The sequence below is a fragment of the Cyprinodon tularosa genome, unplaced genomic scaffold (genome assembly GCF_016077235.1).
Source record: "Cyprinodon tularosa strain WSP-4 unplaced genomic scaffold, ASM1607723v1 ctg19, whole genome shotgun sequence".
Classification (NCBI taxonomy): domain Eukaryota; kingdom Metazoa; phylum Chordata; class Actinopteri; order Cyprinodontiformes; family Cyprinodontidae; genus Cyprinodon; species Cyprinodon tularosa.
The window spans coordinates 383,913-397,325 of NW_024038678.1; the positions used below are offsets into that span (position 1 = coordinate 383,913).

Here is a 13,413-nt window from a genome sequence, read left to right on the forward strand (position 1 = left end):
ACTCTGTTGAAACTACGTTTTTACCCTGCCTTTCTGACATGATTTAACATTGGTCTAAACAAAGATGTTTTTGATGCATATAGTATTCCCAGTATTCAGTCACCCAACCATCTACATTTATCTGAAGCCAGTGAATTTAGATGGTCCAACAACAGAGCTACACGTGTATAAAATCAAATACCTCTATGAAAGAACTGGTCCATCATAATAGTTCAGTATATCCATATCCATCATCAAATTTTATTTATATTATAACAAAGTACAGTAGAACCACTTTAGAATTAGAGCAGCCTAGGCATGAAGTGGTAGTAGTTAGTTGATTCTGTGGCACTGAGTGTGCAAATGATACCAGATTTTTGAATGGCTATTAACTGCAGGCCTCCAAATGTTATGTAGTGTTAAAAGTAGGTTAAGAATAGTTTATAGAGAGCTTCATTGATGACTTTTAATGGCCATTCAAGTCTTATATGACCATGTTAAATGTAAAACATCAAGTGCAGTGATGTAAAACACTATTTCTCGGTTTCAGAACAATGGAAATGTGTTTTCTGGGAAAGATAAAAACGTTATCTCTTTAAATCTAATAGAACAGTGTGATCTACACAGTAAAAATTTTGTGTTAATAATTCAGAGCCAATCGATTTTACTCTAAATAGAGTATTAACAACTATTATGAGTGTGAATCTGTTAAAGTGTTGAAGCTAATAATCAGTTAAAAATTTGACAGCCATGCAATGTAACTTTTACTCTATATGTTTTCGATTACCTGCCAGACTCTTAGAGGTCTTCCTGACACTAAAATTAGTAAAATTATCTCAAAAGTTGACACTGGCTATAGAGTAAATTTTACACTGATTTGGACAAAATGTTGAAAGAGTTATATTTGACTGTAGCTGTTTGATTAACAGTTCGTGTTTTACTATGTAACAGTTCCTGGAAGAACAAAAACTCTTAAACAAATGTGTATTCTATGTGAAATTTACTGTTTTGTGTCAAGTATAAACTCTGGTGTTGAAGATATTTTGGTGTGGGTTTATTTTTCAAAAGTTAGGCTTGGCTTAAACAACTTGACTGACCTGCACAACATGAAGTCAAACCAACAGAATATCCTGAGGACTGATTAGACATACCGTATTTTCATGACCATAAGGCGCACCGTACTAAAAGGCGCACTCTCAGTTATGTGTCCCATTTCTGTATTTAACACACACATAAGGCGCACCAGACTATAGGGCGCGTTTTTTATATACAGGTAAATGTCCTCTACTACCTTTAAATACCTCTACTGCGTATTTAAAAATACAGTGGGGGCAAAACTGAGTATGATTGTGCTTTATTCATGTATTTATTACAAACTATTAATCAAACCTGGGTACTGGCCGTGAGACAGACACATTGCAGATGACAGTGCGCTGTGATCACTCCTAAATTAACTTAAAATCCTGAAACCTGCCGAAGGAATTTGTTCGCTTTTATTACCGGTGTCGTGGTGCCTGCAGTTAAAATGATTTAGATGAAAAACACCTGCCAGCAGCCGCGGTGAACCTGGAGGCTACCCGGCCTAGAGGCTGCTGATGAAGGGATATCTACTGTCGGTGCACCGCTGGTATGTGGGGGTCTGAGCGCCTCTGACAAAAATAGATAATCTGGATGAACTGACTGCAATTATGAAGTTTTCAGGTGGACTTTCTCACTTAAAAACATATTAAAACTACTTTATTCCCACTGATCACAGCAAATATAGCAGCAAGATTTAGATTATTTAGATGAAAAAACACCTGCCAGCCGCCGCGGTGAAGAGGAGGAGACCCAGCCCAGAGGCTGCTGTTGAATTAAGTTTTCAGGTAGAAAAATACAGCGGGAGCAAAACTGAGTATGATTGTGCTTTATTAATGTATTTATTACAAAGTATTAATCAAACCCATCAAAGTCATCATCCTCTGTTTCTGAATTAAACAGCTGCGCTAAATCAGACATGCCAATTTCCCCTTCTTCGCTGTCAGAGTCACTTTCCGTGCAGCGCAGCTCCTCAGAAATAATGCCTGCTTTTGCGAAAGCTTGAACAACAGAGCCAGCAGACACGTTAGTCCAAGCATCTACAATCCATCCGCAAACGGTGGCGTAACTTGCCCGGCGCTGCCTTCCACTTATCGTGAAACTGTGGTCTCCGTCGGCCATCCATCGCTCCCACGCCGCTCGCAGCCTTACTTTGAACGGCCGGTTCACACCGATGTCGAGCGGTTGAAGTTCCTTGGTCAGACCTCCCGGGATAACGGCGAGCACAGTGTCCATTTGATTCACCATGTTTTTCTCATCAGCTGTGAGATGGGCACGCATGGAGTCACAGATTAACTGCGATGGTGATGCGTGGAAAAAAACACCTGTTCTCCTCACATACACCTGCCTCAGCCACGCTTTCATCATCTCCTCATCCATCCAGCCCTTTTCATTTGCGTTAATATCATATGTCATCAGAGCGCTGTGTCTGTCTCGCTGTCAGCTCCCAGATCAGCTTCTCTGATTGGTTGATGCGGTGCGTCCAGCAGCAAAACTTCAAATTTTCCATCTCGAGCAGCAGCGCGTTGGCGGTGCGTCAGATGCCTAAACGCTGCTGCTCCTGCTGCGCCTGCTGCTCAAAACACGCTGCGGGACCTTTTGCTGCGCCTATACGCGCGTCAACCATTGATTTTGCATGTAAACTCGCTGCTTCTGCTGCACCTGCTGCACCTGCTGGGTCCGGTTCACACAGATGTCGAGCGGTTGAACAGCGAGCAAAGCGTTAATTTGTTTCCCCATGTTTTTCACATCAGCTGTGAGATGGGCACGCATGGAGTCACATATTAACAGCGAAGGTGATGAGTGGAAAAAAAACACCTGGTCTCCTTACATTCAGCCACTCTTTCATCATCTCCTCAATGAGGTGGTCTCAAAAGTCGCAGTTACAACACACATAAGGCGCACCGCACCATAGGGCGCACCACACATTTTGAGGGAAAAAAAAGATGTTTAAGTGCGCCTTATAGTCGTGAAAATACGGTAGTCCTTTTTATTCAACTTTAGCCTAACAAATTGTACAATAATTTTCAGTAATTGTTACATAAACATTGGGTAAAGCATACATTATATTCAATCTTATGGTTTAATAATGGGATACATCTAAAATTCACTGTGTATATCTTTTGTATTCATATTTATTTTTCTGTGTAGTGTAAAAATATTACAAAATAAATATGAAATATGTACACAGATACACACATATATATGTAAAATATATAGACTAAGATTATTAAATAAAACAAACAAAAAGGTAGTAAGTTAAATGTATCTGTATAGCACTTTTCACAGATAAAAATCACAAAGTGCTTCACAGTGAAAATATAATACGATAAAAAATGTAGAATACAACGTATATCAACATTTTAAAAACAAATGGAAACATACAAACAAAGCCACAAAAACCACACGTCTAATTAAAGCCTGCTTAAATAGCGAAGTCTTCAGTTGCTTTTTAAAAGAATCAGCAGAATTCATACAGCGTAAAGAAGGAGGCAAAGCCTTCCACAGCCTCAGAGCCACTGTCAGAAATGAACCATCCCCTCTGGTGTGTGAAAACCACTAACATCACATAAGAATGTGAAAATAATATCCTGGAATATATTAGTTATCTTTGCTTCAAATCTTTACATTAAAAAATATCAGCAAAAAAAAAAATAATTTCAGGTCTGCTTCTATAAACCCCTTATTTTATTGTCTCCCTCATTATTTTTACCTGGTTCTTGTATTTACAAATTGAGAAGGAATGGATCCATTTACAAATAGTTTTATCCTGCAGTGTGAGATGCCACTTTATTCCACAGTTGTGGGAATTTGTGGGGATGAAGGGTCTAGTTAATTTTGTTCCACGTTTCCAGATGCTGTCAAAATACCAGAGGAATACTAAAGCAAAGTTCTGATTCCATATAAATAAACTAATCTAAAATAATCTTGTATAAGATAAAAAAAAATAATAACTTATGATAATAAAGAAAAACCTTTATCCAGCCTCTCAGCCTCATTACTTTAGCATATATGTTGGAATGCTTTTTATTTACAATATTAAAATAAGTTGTAGAAGTAAATGGTCTTTAAATATAAATAATGTTTTTAATTATGAAAATCTGGCTCCCATTTCTATGCACTAATTGCTTTATCCCTTAGGGCATCTTCTTACAAGGTTGTGATAAGACTGCAGATGAAACCCACTGAATGTGCACATATGTACAGATGATCTATAAAATCAGAGCATGTTCTGCTGGTTGCATATATTTACGCAAAACTTTCTTTGGCTCTTTCTGCAGAACTCACTTTCAGTTGGATCTTCAACGCGTACCCGTCTTTTGTCATCCAGGACACACGGCGGTTTATCTCCCAGAAGACAGGCAATCTCTATATTGCCAAAGTGGAACCCTCTGATGTGGGCAACTACACGTGTGTGGTCACAAACACTGTCACCAAAAGCAGTGTTCAAGGACCACCAACACCTTTAGTCCTGCGGCTTGATGGTAACAGAGAACCCTTCCTAAGATTTATCTAACTGCATGAAGGAGATGCAGATCCAAATTTTATTTCTGCTCAGTCGATTCTTTTTAAATCACAGGTGTTGAAACTTTAGTGACTGCTGCCAAAAGGTCTGTGTTTGCAATCTGTTGGCAGTAAATTCAACCAGCTGCATTTTACTTCATATCTAACTTGGCTTTCAAAATCACTAATTTGGCGGTTGTCTATTTATGTTCACTATAATTTGTTGGAAAGAAAAAATGAAACTTTCTATTCCAAATGTTAAATGACTACTTTAAAATAACAAGCATTTTTAAGCTGTGGTTATGCAGTGTCCCATCTACAACATTTTGCCATTTTTAAGATTATATTGATAGGAATATTCATGTGAAAGTAATATTATAATCAAGCAAGAATGCATTTTATTTGCACTTAATATCAACATCATAGATAATATGTGATTAATATGTGAAAATGATGTGTGATTATCAACAGATACTGAAATGGACTACATCTTTTCACATTTGTCTTTACAAGCTTTGCAAATGCACAAACTATGGTTTTGCTTATTGTTCTTGGCAAAAAAAATTAATCTAATAAAGTTGATCTTAATGAAGGGAAACAACACTTTCATAGAAATCACATTGCATGCGTTTAGGGTTGATATTCAGGGTTAATTATAGCCACAGGTAGAATTTTGGAGGTAGGCCAAATAATTTGACTTTTCCCTTGCTACAGGATTTCTGTATCTCCCACATGTTTTATTCTGCTGCTTTTGACTTTCCTATAAATTATCTCATAACACGATCTACCAGTTATGGCTGACAGCTAATACCCTTCTTTTTAGATATGTATCTATATGTTGGTGTACGTCTATCACATAAAGTCTCAACAAATACATTGAACTTACTCTTATGATATAATCACATTTACACAATAATAATGTTTTCAAGGTACTGTAATTCAAAGATCTACAATAAAGAGGGGTGACTGGTAACCTGCATGTAACTGGGTGATATAGACCTTACCATTTGAAGCTCCTTTTTTCCCTTTGGAATATTTGTAACCTTTTCCTGGCCTTGAGTTGAATTCATTTTTGTGAGACATGCGGGGGATGTGACACCTTGTTTTTCTTTGTTTCTGCAGGTGTGATGGGTGAATACGAGCCTAAAATTGAAGTGCAGCTCCCTGAAGTCGTCCCTGTCGCTAAGAGCTCAACTGTCAAACTGGAATGTTTTGCACTTGGAAAGTGTGTTTTTCTCATCTCAAGACATCAAACCCTTCATTATTTGTTTATACAACCTGCAGATTAAGTATGGAACAGTGTTGAGGCAATTGAATGGATTTTGAGGGCACAGTGATTGCAAACAATCAGTGTTTTATGTGAAGGTTACAAGCTTCATCCTGTTAAGTGCTTTACTGTCATTGCTTGTATTTCTTTCAAAATACCTCAGAGGTTGTTATCTTTGATTTTCTCTTCGTCACATCCAGCCCAGTGCCAACCATAAGCTGGAAAAGGGTGGATCGGGCCCCTTTTGGCAGGAAGGTGGATGTGAATAAAGCCAGCGGAGTTTTAGAGATCCCTTATTTCCAACAAGAGGATTCGGGGATGTATGAATGCATAGCAGAAAACAGCAGAGGAAGAAACTCAGTTAAAGGAAAGCTGTCTTTCTATGGTGAGTTCCAGAGCATGATGGTTTTTCAAACTTTGATTTAAAGCTTACCTAACTTTGTGCTGACTGTCTTGGGTATTAAAAAATCTTCTGCTCTCAAGCTGTCATTCTTATTCCTAACATGTTGGGTAAAATTTTTTTTCTTATTTAGAAAAAAAAATACCTACCCCCAGGTTCACAACCTAATTGAAGCAACTATCAAACTTCACTTGGTCAACAAGCCTTGAAAGGAGGAATGTAACTTTGATGTGAAGCTGGTGGAAAGTTTTATTAGTTGTCATGTATTCTGTAGGTTTTATTATTGTCAATTTACAACAGAATCAAAGAGATGAATGTGGTTGTAAATTAACCTATTTCCACCAGTTCATTTCTGACAATCCCTTTTATTGTGCCAGCAACTAACAGGGGACCGTGGCCCTGTTAGATTTACACACCCTCTAAGGGAGAAGTGATTTTTCTCTCACCAACACTGAAATTATGGCCTAGATTCCAAGAAAAGCGTTTCATGTCCCTAGATGAAGGATTTTTATAGTTTTGTTCTTCATTATGTTGCAGTTAATGCATTGATGATGTCTGACCAAATAGCCTTATAGGATGTTTTTACTCTAGCAAGTTCTAAGAGTTTGTTTTTTTTTTCTGCTAAGTGTGCCTTTGATACAATTATGCATTATTACAGTATATTAACATTCAGATACAATCCTTAGAGTAAGGTTGGATGTGTGCAAGATTTTGTCCTTTTAAACTGTCAGCGAAAGTATAGTGATAGTTCTGAAGAGCAGTACTGCAATGTCTGCCTTAATTACTAGAAATACAGTGTCCTGTTTTCCTCTCCATCTGATAATTGAATAAGATCAGTATCAGTTCTAAGATAAGAGCTTTTATTGTGTATAGATAGGACTGCAATGTCCTATCTATACGAGCCATGATTATAAGTTTTTCAAGTCCAGAAGTAGGAGAGAACATATAAATCCTCTGTTAAAATGTGTTTCATGTCTTCAATTAAGTTGAGATTATTTATATAGTGCCAATTCACAACACGTCTTCTCAAGGCACTTCTCAGAGACAATTCAAACACTCATACAATTAAACTGATTCAAAGTTTTCTATTTAAAGAAGACCAGTTGATTGGATTGACTAATTGACTTGTAGGCAATCGCTCACACCAAGCATGGTTGTAGCAACACTTTAGACAACTTTAGACGGCAACTGTCAACCAGCTCCACAGACGGCCCCGTCCAGGAAACACACAGCCAGGCTGGCGAGCTCCTAGCTAGCTCCTACATCAGAGGAGAAAAGAGAGCCCATTCAGTTAGTCAGAGGCAGAAAAACAAGACTACACTGAAAAACAGGCCAAGTTCCAACATCCACAAACAAAGGTGTTATATTACTCTCCAAGATTGTGTCACAGCCAAACAGCAACAGACCAGATTAATTTACTATGATGAGAAAAAGCAGACAGAGCATAGCGTTAGAGATTGAACTAAGACATTCTGCAGAATGGGAGAATAGAGATAGAATGAAGCAGAATTATGAAAAAGGGTCCTTATGTCCTCCAGCAGTCTAAACCTATAGCAGCATAACTATAGATATATCTCTGGATAACCTGAGCCACTCTGACTATAGGCTTTATCCAAAAGGAAAGTTTTAAGCCTAACCTTCAAAGTAGACAGGGTGTCTGCCTCGCAGAATAAAACTGGTAGTCGGTTCCACAGGAGAGGAGCCTGAAAGCTAAAAGATCTTGTAATGAACTCAGGATGTTGGACCCAGAATTCGAGGCGAGACAGGCAGTGGGAAAGTTCAAAGCGTTTATTAAAACAAACAAAGCGCGGGGTAGATCTCCACAGAGATAGGAGAATACAGGTCAGTGACTGGATTTGTTGGGCTGATAATGACTTGGAGCAAAGTCACTGACCTTATTCAAATCTCAGTCCATTCACAGAGAACACGGCTGAATCCAGATGGGAAGTTAGACCACAGCTTGCGGCGGGCGTCGCCTCCAGAATTCCTGGAGAGCGAGTGGAGCAGGTGCCAGCCGATGCTGAACAGCAACCGAGTCCAAAGGGGAAATCCAAAGCCGGGGTCAGAAGGCAGGTCCAGGTTCAGAAGCCGAGAGAATCTAGGAATCAGTCAAAAACAGATCAGGAAAACAAAACAGACTAAAGAATGCTAGAGTTAGTCTCATCAAAACACTCAAATAACCTGGCGCTGATGGAAGGCAAACACACAATATAAATAACAGAGGAGCCAGGTGGATATGATTGGCGTTAATCAGCCGTTGGACCAATTAGACAGGGGAGCAATGAGCAAAGGAAAAAACCAAACCATCAGCGCCAAGATCATGACAGATCTGCCTCCATTCTACTCTTAGAAATTCTAGGAACCGCTTGTAAACCTGCAGATTAAGGGCAAAGTGCTCTGTTAGAAATATAAGGAACAATAATATCTCTGATATAAGATGGAGCTTAGCCGTTTAAGGCTTTATACATGAGAAGGAAGATTTTAAATTCTATTCTGGATTTAACAGGAAGCCAATGAAGAGATGCCAGGATGGGAGATAAATGATTTCTCTTTTTATTTTTCATCAGAACTCTGGCTGTAGCATCTTGGATCAGCTGAAGGCTTTTTAACTACAGTTGGTAGACTTCCTGTTAGTAAAGAATTACAGAAGTCCAGCCTTGAAGTAACAAATGCATGGACTAGTTTATCAGCATCACCCCTGGACAGGACCTTTCCAATTTTTTCAATATTTCGCAGATAAAAAAAGGGAATTCTAGAGGAAGGTTGGTCAGGAAGGTTGGTCTCTCCAATTGGACTGGACTAAATTCAGCACATAGATCCATGAGCATTGCTCTTTGGAGTCATCAATTAATAAACAGTCATCATCCTGGGTCAGGAAACAAAATGCATACCCTCCTAAATATCTCATTTCCAAAGTTTACATCATAGTTAATTCCTCTGTTTGTCCAGTAATACATTTTTACAGCATTTTCTGTGAATTCCTCATACCTTGTTACATAAATACCTTGATCTTGGGAATGTCTCACCCTCTTGATCTTTGGAGAAATGAATGCAAAGTTGTGGAAACATTTAAATGTGTGTGGAGTTAGAATTGTGAATTTAATGCTTATGAATCTTGTTTCATTTGTGACGGGTCGGCTCAGCAGTGATGGCATTTATCACACTGCGGTTTGGGGATCCATTAAAGTCGATCTACAATTAAAGTTTCATATAAAGTGACAATAAAAGTCTGAGAGAAATGCAATCTGGCTTCAGTTCCCCTCAAACACCATCTGTGCCACTACATTTCTCCAAAATGCCTGTAGCACACATTTTTCCACCAAGTTTGTTTTAAAAAGCACAACTTTTGCATATTGCATGTGAACTTCAGCCTTGTAAATAAGACCCCTGATCTTGTTGGACAATTCATATTTAGCAAGCTCTACGCTGAAAAAAATAATGCAACACCCTTTGGCATTTACTTAATCATATTTAGTTACTTTAACACAATTGTTTAGATTTTTTCAGTGTGTTTCAGCGTTTTTCAGTGTGCTCATAACTTATACATAAAGTACCTATAACTTACCCAATGTATGCCAGCTTTTTTGTTTGATTTTTCGTATGTCAGGCATACGCTGGTCTAAATCGTCATGGTGTGACAGGGGCTCAAGATGTTGATCGTGATAAGCTGGTAAAAAATATCCATTGTTTTAATTCCTCCTCGCAGTATTGGAGGTTCCGAGGTATGAGAACATTTTGATAAGCTTTCAAAGATGTTATATCATGATGCTGTTTATATACAAGGCAATAAAACAAGGATGCCTTCAGTTCAGGCCACTGTTCTCCCATAGAGGCAAAGACAGCAGGTAAAAAGCACCAGTGCAGCGCATCAAGCTACTTTCATGCAAGTCATCAACGCTTTATCGCCTCAGTCTATTTTCAGTAACTATAGAATTATATATGTGAACAAAAATGTGGACAAACTAGTGGTTCACATGAAATTGCTTTATCTGAAACAAACAAGAAACAATTGCTGATGCACCAAAATTACATAGACTAATATGGTTTAAATGTATTTTGAATAACTTTTTGTTATTTTAATTTTTGGCTCAAACACACATAAAGAAGGAGGATAAAAAATGTATAAACCATTTCTATTTAGAAGCAGAGTGCTTTTTTATTAAGAAAAAATTTTTTTATTTTCTTTTAGGGTTTTAGAGAAAAAATATTAAATTCTACATAAAATAAAAGTACAATGTCCCTTTCTAAAAAAAATTAAAATTTAGAAAAATTTTTCAGCCAGTACTGTGTTGAAGCCCTGCATGTCCTTGTGAGATATTACTCTTGTCCTATTTCACAACCTCAGAGCCTGACTCGTAGGCAGGTGATAGAAATCTGTAATCTTGTTTTAACGTCATGCTGACGGGACCTTGTGGGATATCGATCAATTCTAAGACAGAATTGGAAGATAAATACATGGATGTTGGTCTGTAGCAACCAAACATTCGACAGCCTCTTTATTTTTGTCCCAAGCCAACCACCCTAAAGTTTAATGTTTCCTAAGAACCCTGTTACATTGGTTAAATTGCAGTACCTTCTAATCAACTAAACTATTAACCTTCAGTAATACTTTTAAATTTTCCCCATTTGGAACCACTTACTTGCTGTTCCCTCTTTTACTCATCTGTTTTCTAACTGGAAATGTTTTCTGGATGTGAATTAGTGTATTTAATTTCCATGAGCATGTTTAAATAATATATGATATATTTTGTTAATTTTATTTTTTATAATGTGTGACTTGTGAAGTTTTTTCTTTAAAGTATAAATTCTTTAATTATTTCCTGGAAAGCATTGTATACTTTTAATGCTATTAAGACATTTTAGGAATTTGGAGGAGAATAAATCACCAACAAACAAGTGTTCTTATAAAACACACTTACGTATACTGATTTATGCAACAACACCATTATTAAAAAGAGAAACTCTTGTCAACAAGATACATTTTACATCATTATAGTTGTATATAACCTGTTTTTAACAATGTAATTGCCTTGAAGAATAATTCCATAAAATTTGGTATGATCCAGATCATGTGCCAGTTTTAGCTATTGGTGTAAGTCAAAATATGGTGCATCACTTGCTTCACTCTCCAAGTGCTTTTCTAGTTTATTAATGTATTTATTTTTTACTGTGCAAAGATATATTGATCAAGATCATGAACCAAACCCAAAGCTTCCCTTTGGCCTAACCATTCGTCATGACGTTCTTCAAAAATAATTTTATTTAGCTTTACTTAATATTTATTTATGTGTTTTCCAAGTTCATTAGAAGTGGATTCCGGATTTGTGCCCTTAGTTGTTCCCTTTATGGATTAATTCCCCTCTGGGTTGCTTAACTGATTTGTTTTAAATCTGCATCATTGCTGACAGTGACATATTTGTGCCCTAACAGCTCCACCTCAGTTGACTGAGAAGCCTCAGGATGTTCAGAAGACCATCGATGACACTCTTGAGTGGGAATGCAAAGCCAACGCTAAGCCCAAACCTTCGTACCGCTGGCTGAAAAACGGAGATCCCCTCGATCACATGGAGGTAGTGTTTCTTTTTTGCTATAAAGGCTTCAAAATAACTTCCAGGTCAATCAGTCAATACAAAACATTAATGAATACATAAGATCATTTACTCTATATCCAGGATTTAAAGTAAGATGCAAAAGGGTTCCCATTACCAATAAAGGACACCTGAGGGTAAAATATGAAAGTTGAGATAATATTACAATTTAAACTAAAATTAGTTACATTACCTGCATAAACTGTCCTGTGACATCAGAAAGAGTCAATATATATATCTATATATATAAAGGTTTCAAAATTAGGTGTCTGATTTTAGAAAAACTGAAATACTCTTCAATCTCTTTGTTTCTCTGATCCAGATTATTTCAGTTTTATTATTTGAAGTATGGAGAAAAAAAAGTTTTATCAAATGTAATTATTTTCCTCATATTTCATATCATGTATTTTGAAACATTTTTGTTAATTACACATTTACCAGAATATACAGACCATTGTTTCACAAACTCAAGCCATAAACCATTTTAAATTAAATTCCTTGACTTAATTAACAGATGGCGAAGTAAGAGTGATGGCGTTAGCCACCATCTATGGTGTATTTGCTGGAGCAGCAGCTTATGTGCCTTGCCAAGCACCACATCAGCAACTGGTAAAGGGGAAGGCTTGAAAAAACCATCAGCATTACTAGGACTGATTATTCCAATGAGCCACAAGTCACCATTTCTATGCCAAGTAAAAGCTCCTGTTATATAATAATTTTCTCACAACCAATTAAGATATATTTAGGAAATGCTCAGTAACCAGCCATTTTATCAACCTGTTGATGAGAACAATTAAGAATAAGAGGGTTTGATATGCTTTTACTGAGTAATTGAATGATGCCTGCATGCTAGTTGAAGTGGTACAGAAGCCTTCTTCTTTTAAGATTAGGGCTGCTCTTATCAGAGCCTCAAACGGTTCAGTAATTGATATAAAGATTTGTCAACAAACAAGATGAAAAATTATAAGATTTATCTGAATATAGGACTATTTTCCTCAAAGGATCCAAAATTTGCAGGATTTAAGTTATGCTTCCATCTCATAGGCCTTCACTTGGCAAAACCATGCCACTTTGAAACGCTTGTATTTGCTACCGACTAAATTTGGCATCAAAAGTGCATGTGTGCATAAGCAGTGGAGGGTGTTTGAATGTGTTTTGCAAAAATGCCAAAGTGGTGCCATTTTCTGTCTGTAATCAAGCAGGGATTTTGTTTGAAAATGTAGTCCTCGGTTGCTTATCTGCTAATCTCAATTTTATCATTAAGTCTTCTCTCTGGGGGAGGCTGTAAAATACCTCATCATCCAAAGAGCATTTTGGATTTAGGCAATTTGCCTTGTTTTGTGTTGCCATTGTGTTGCTGTTCTAGGCTTTAAAAACAATGTCTCAGTTGTGTTCACTGATTCGTCCTTTGAAACAGTTTATGAGGCTGAAAATTGAAGTGTTGTTCAGTTGGTATGTTTAAAGGGTACATATTATGTCTTACCATCAGTACTCTATTTTAAATTTTAAATGGAAGATAGCCATGAGTGACTACAATTACTTTGTCATTTTAAAAATGCATTTCCTTTGTGGGGTTAATCTTGAAACACTTATCGCCC

The 13,413-nt window shown here is 37.2% G+C and overlaps 1 protein-coding gene across 1 annotated transcript in view; it reads left to right on the top strand.

Annotated features, from left to right (window-relative positions):
- cntn3a.1 (contactin 3a, tandem duplicate 1) overlaps nt 1-13,413 on the top strand; it is a 144,654-nt gene that overhangs the window by 82,042 nt on the left and 49,199 nt on the right. Inside the window, exons 6-9 of the mRNA XM_038283120.1 lie at nt 4,338-4,541; nt 5,683-5,785; nt 6,028-6,212; nt 11,658-11,797. Of these exons, the coding sequence (XP_038139048.1) occupies nt 4,338-4,541; nt 5,683-5,785; nt 6,028-6,212; nt 11,658-11,797 (632 nt within the window). The remainder of the gene's footprint in view (nt 1-4,337; nt 4,542-5,682; nt 5,786-6,027; nt 6,213-11,657; nt 11,798-13,413) is intronic.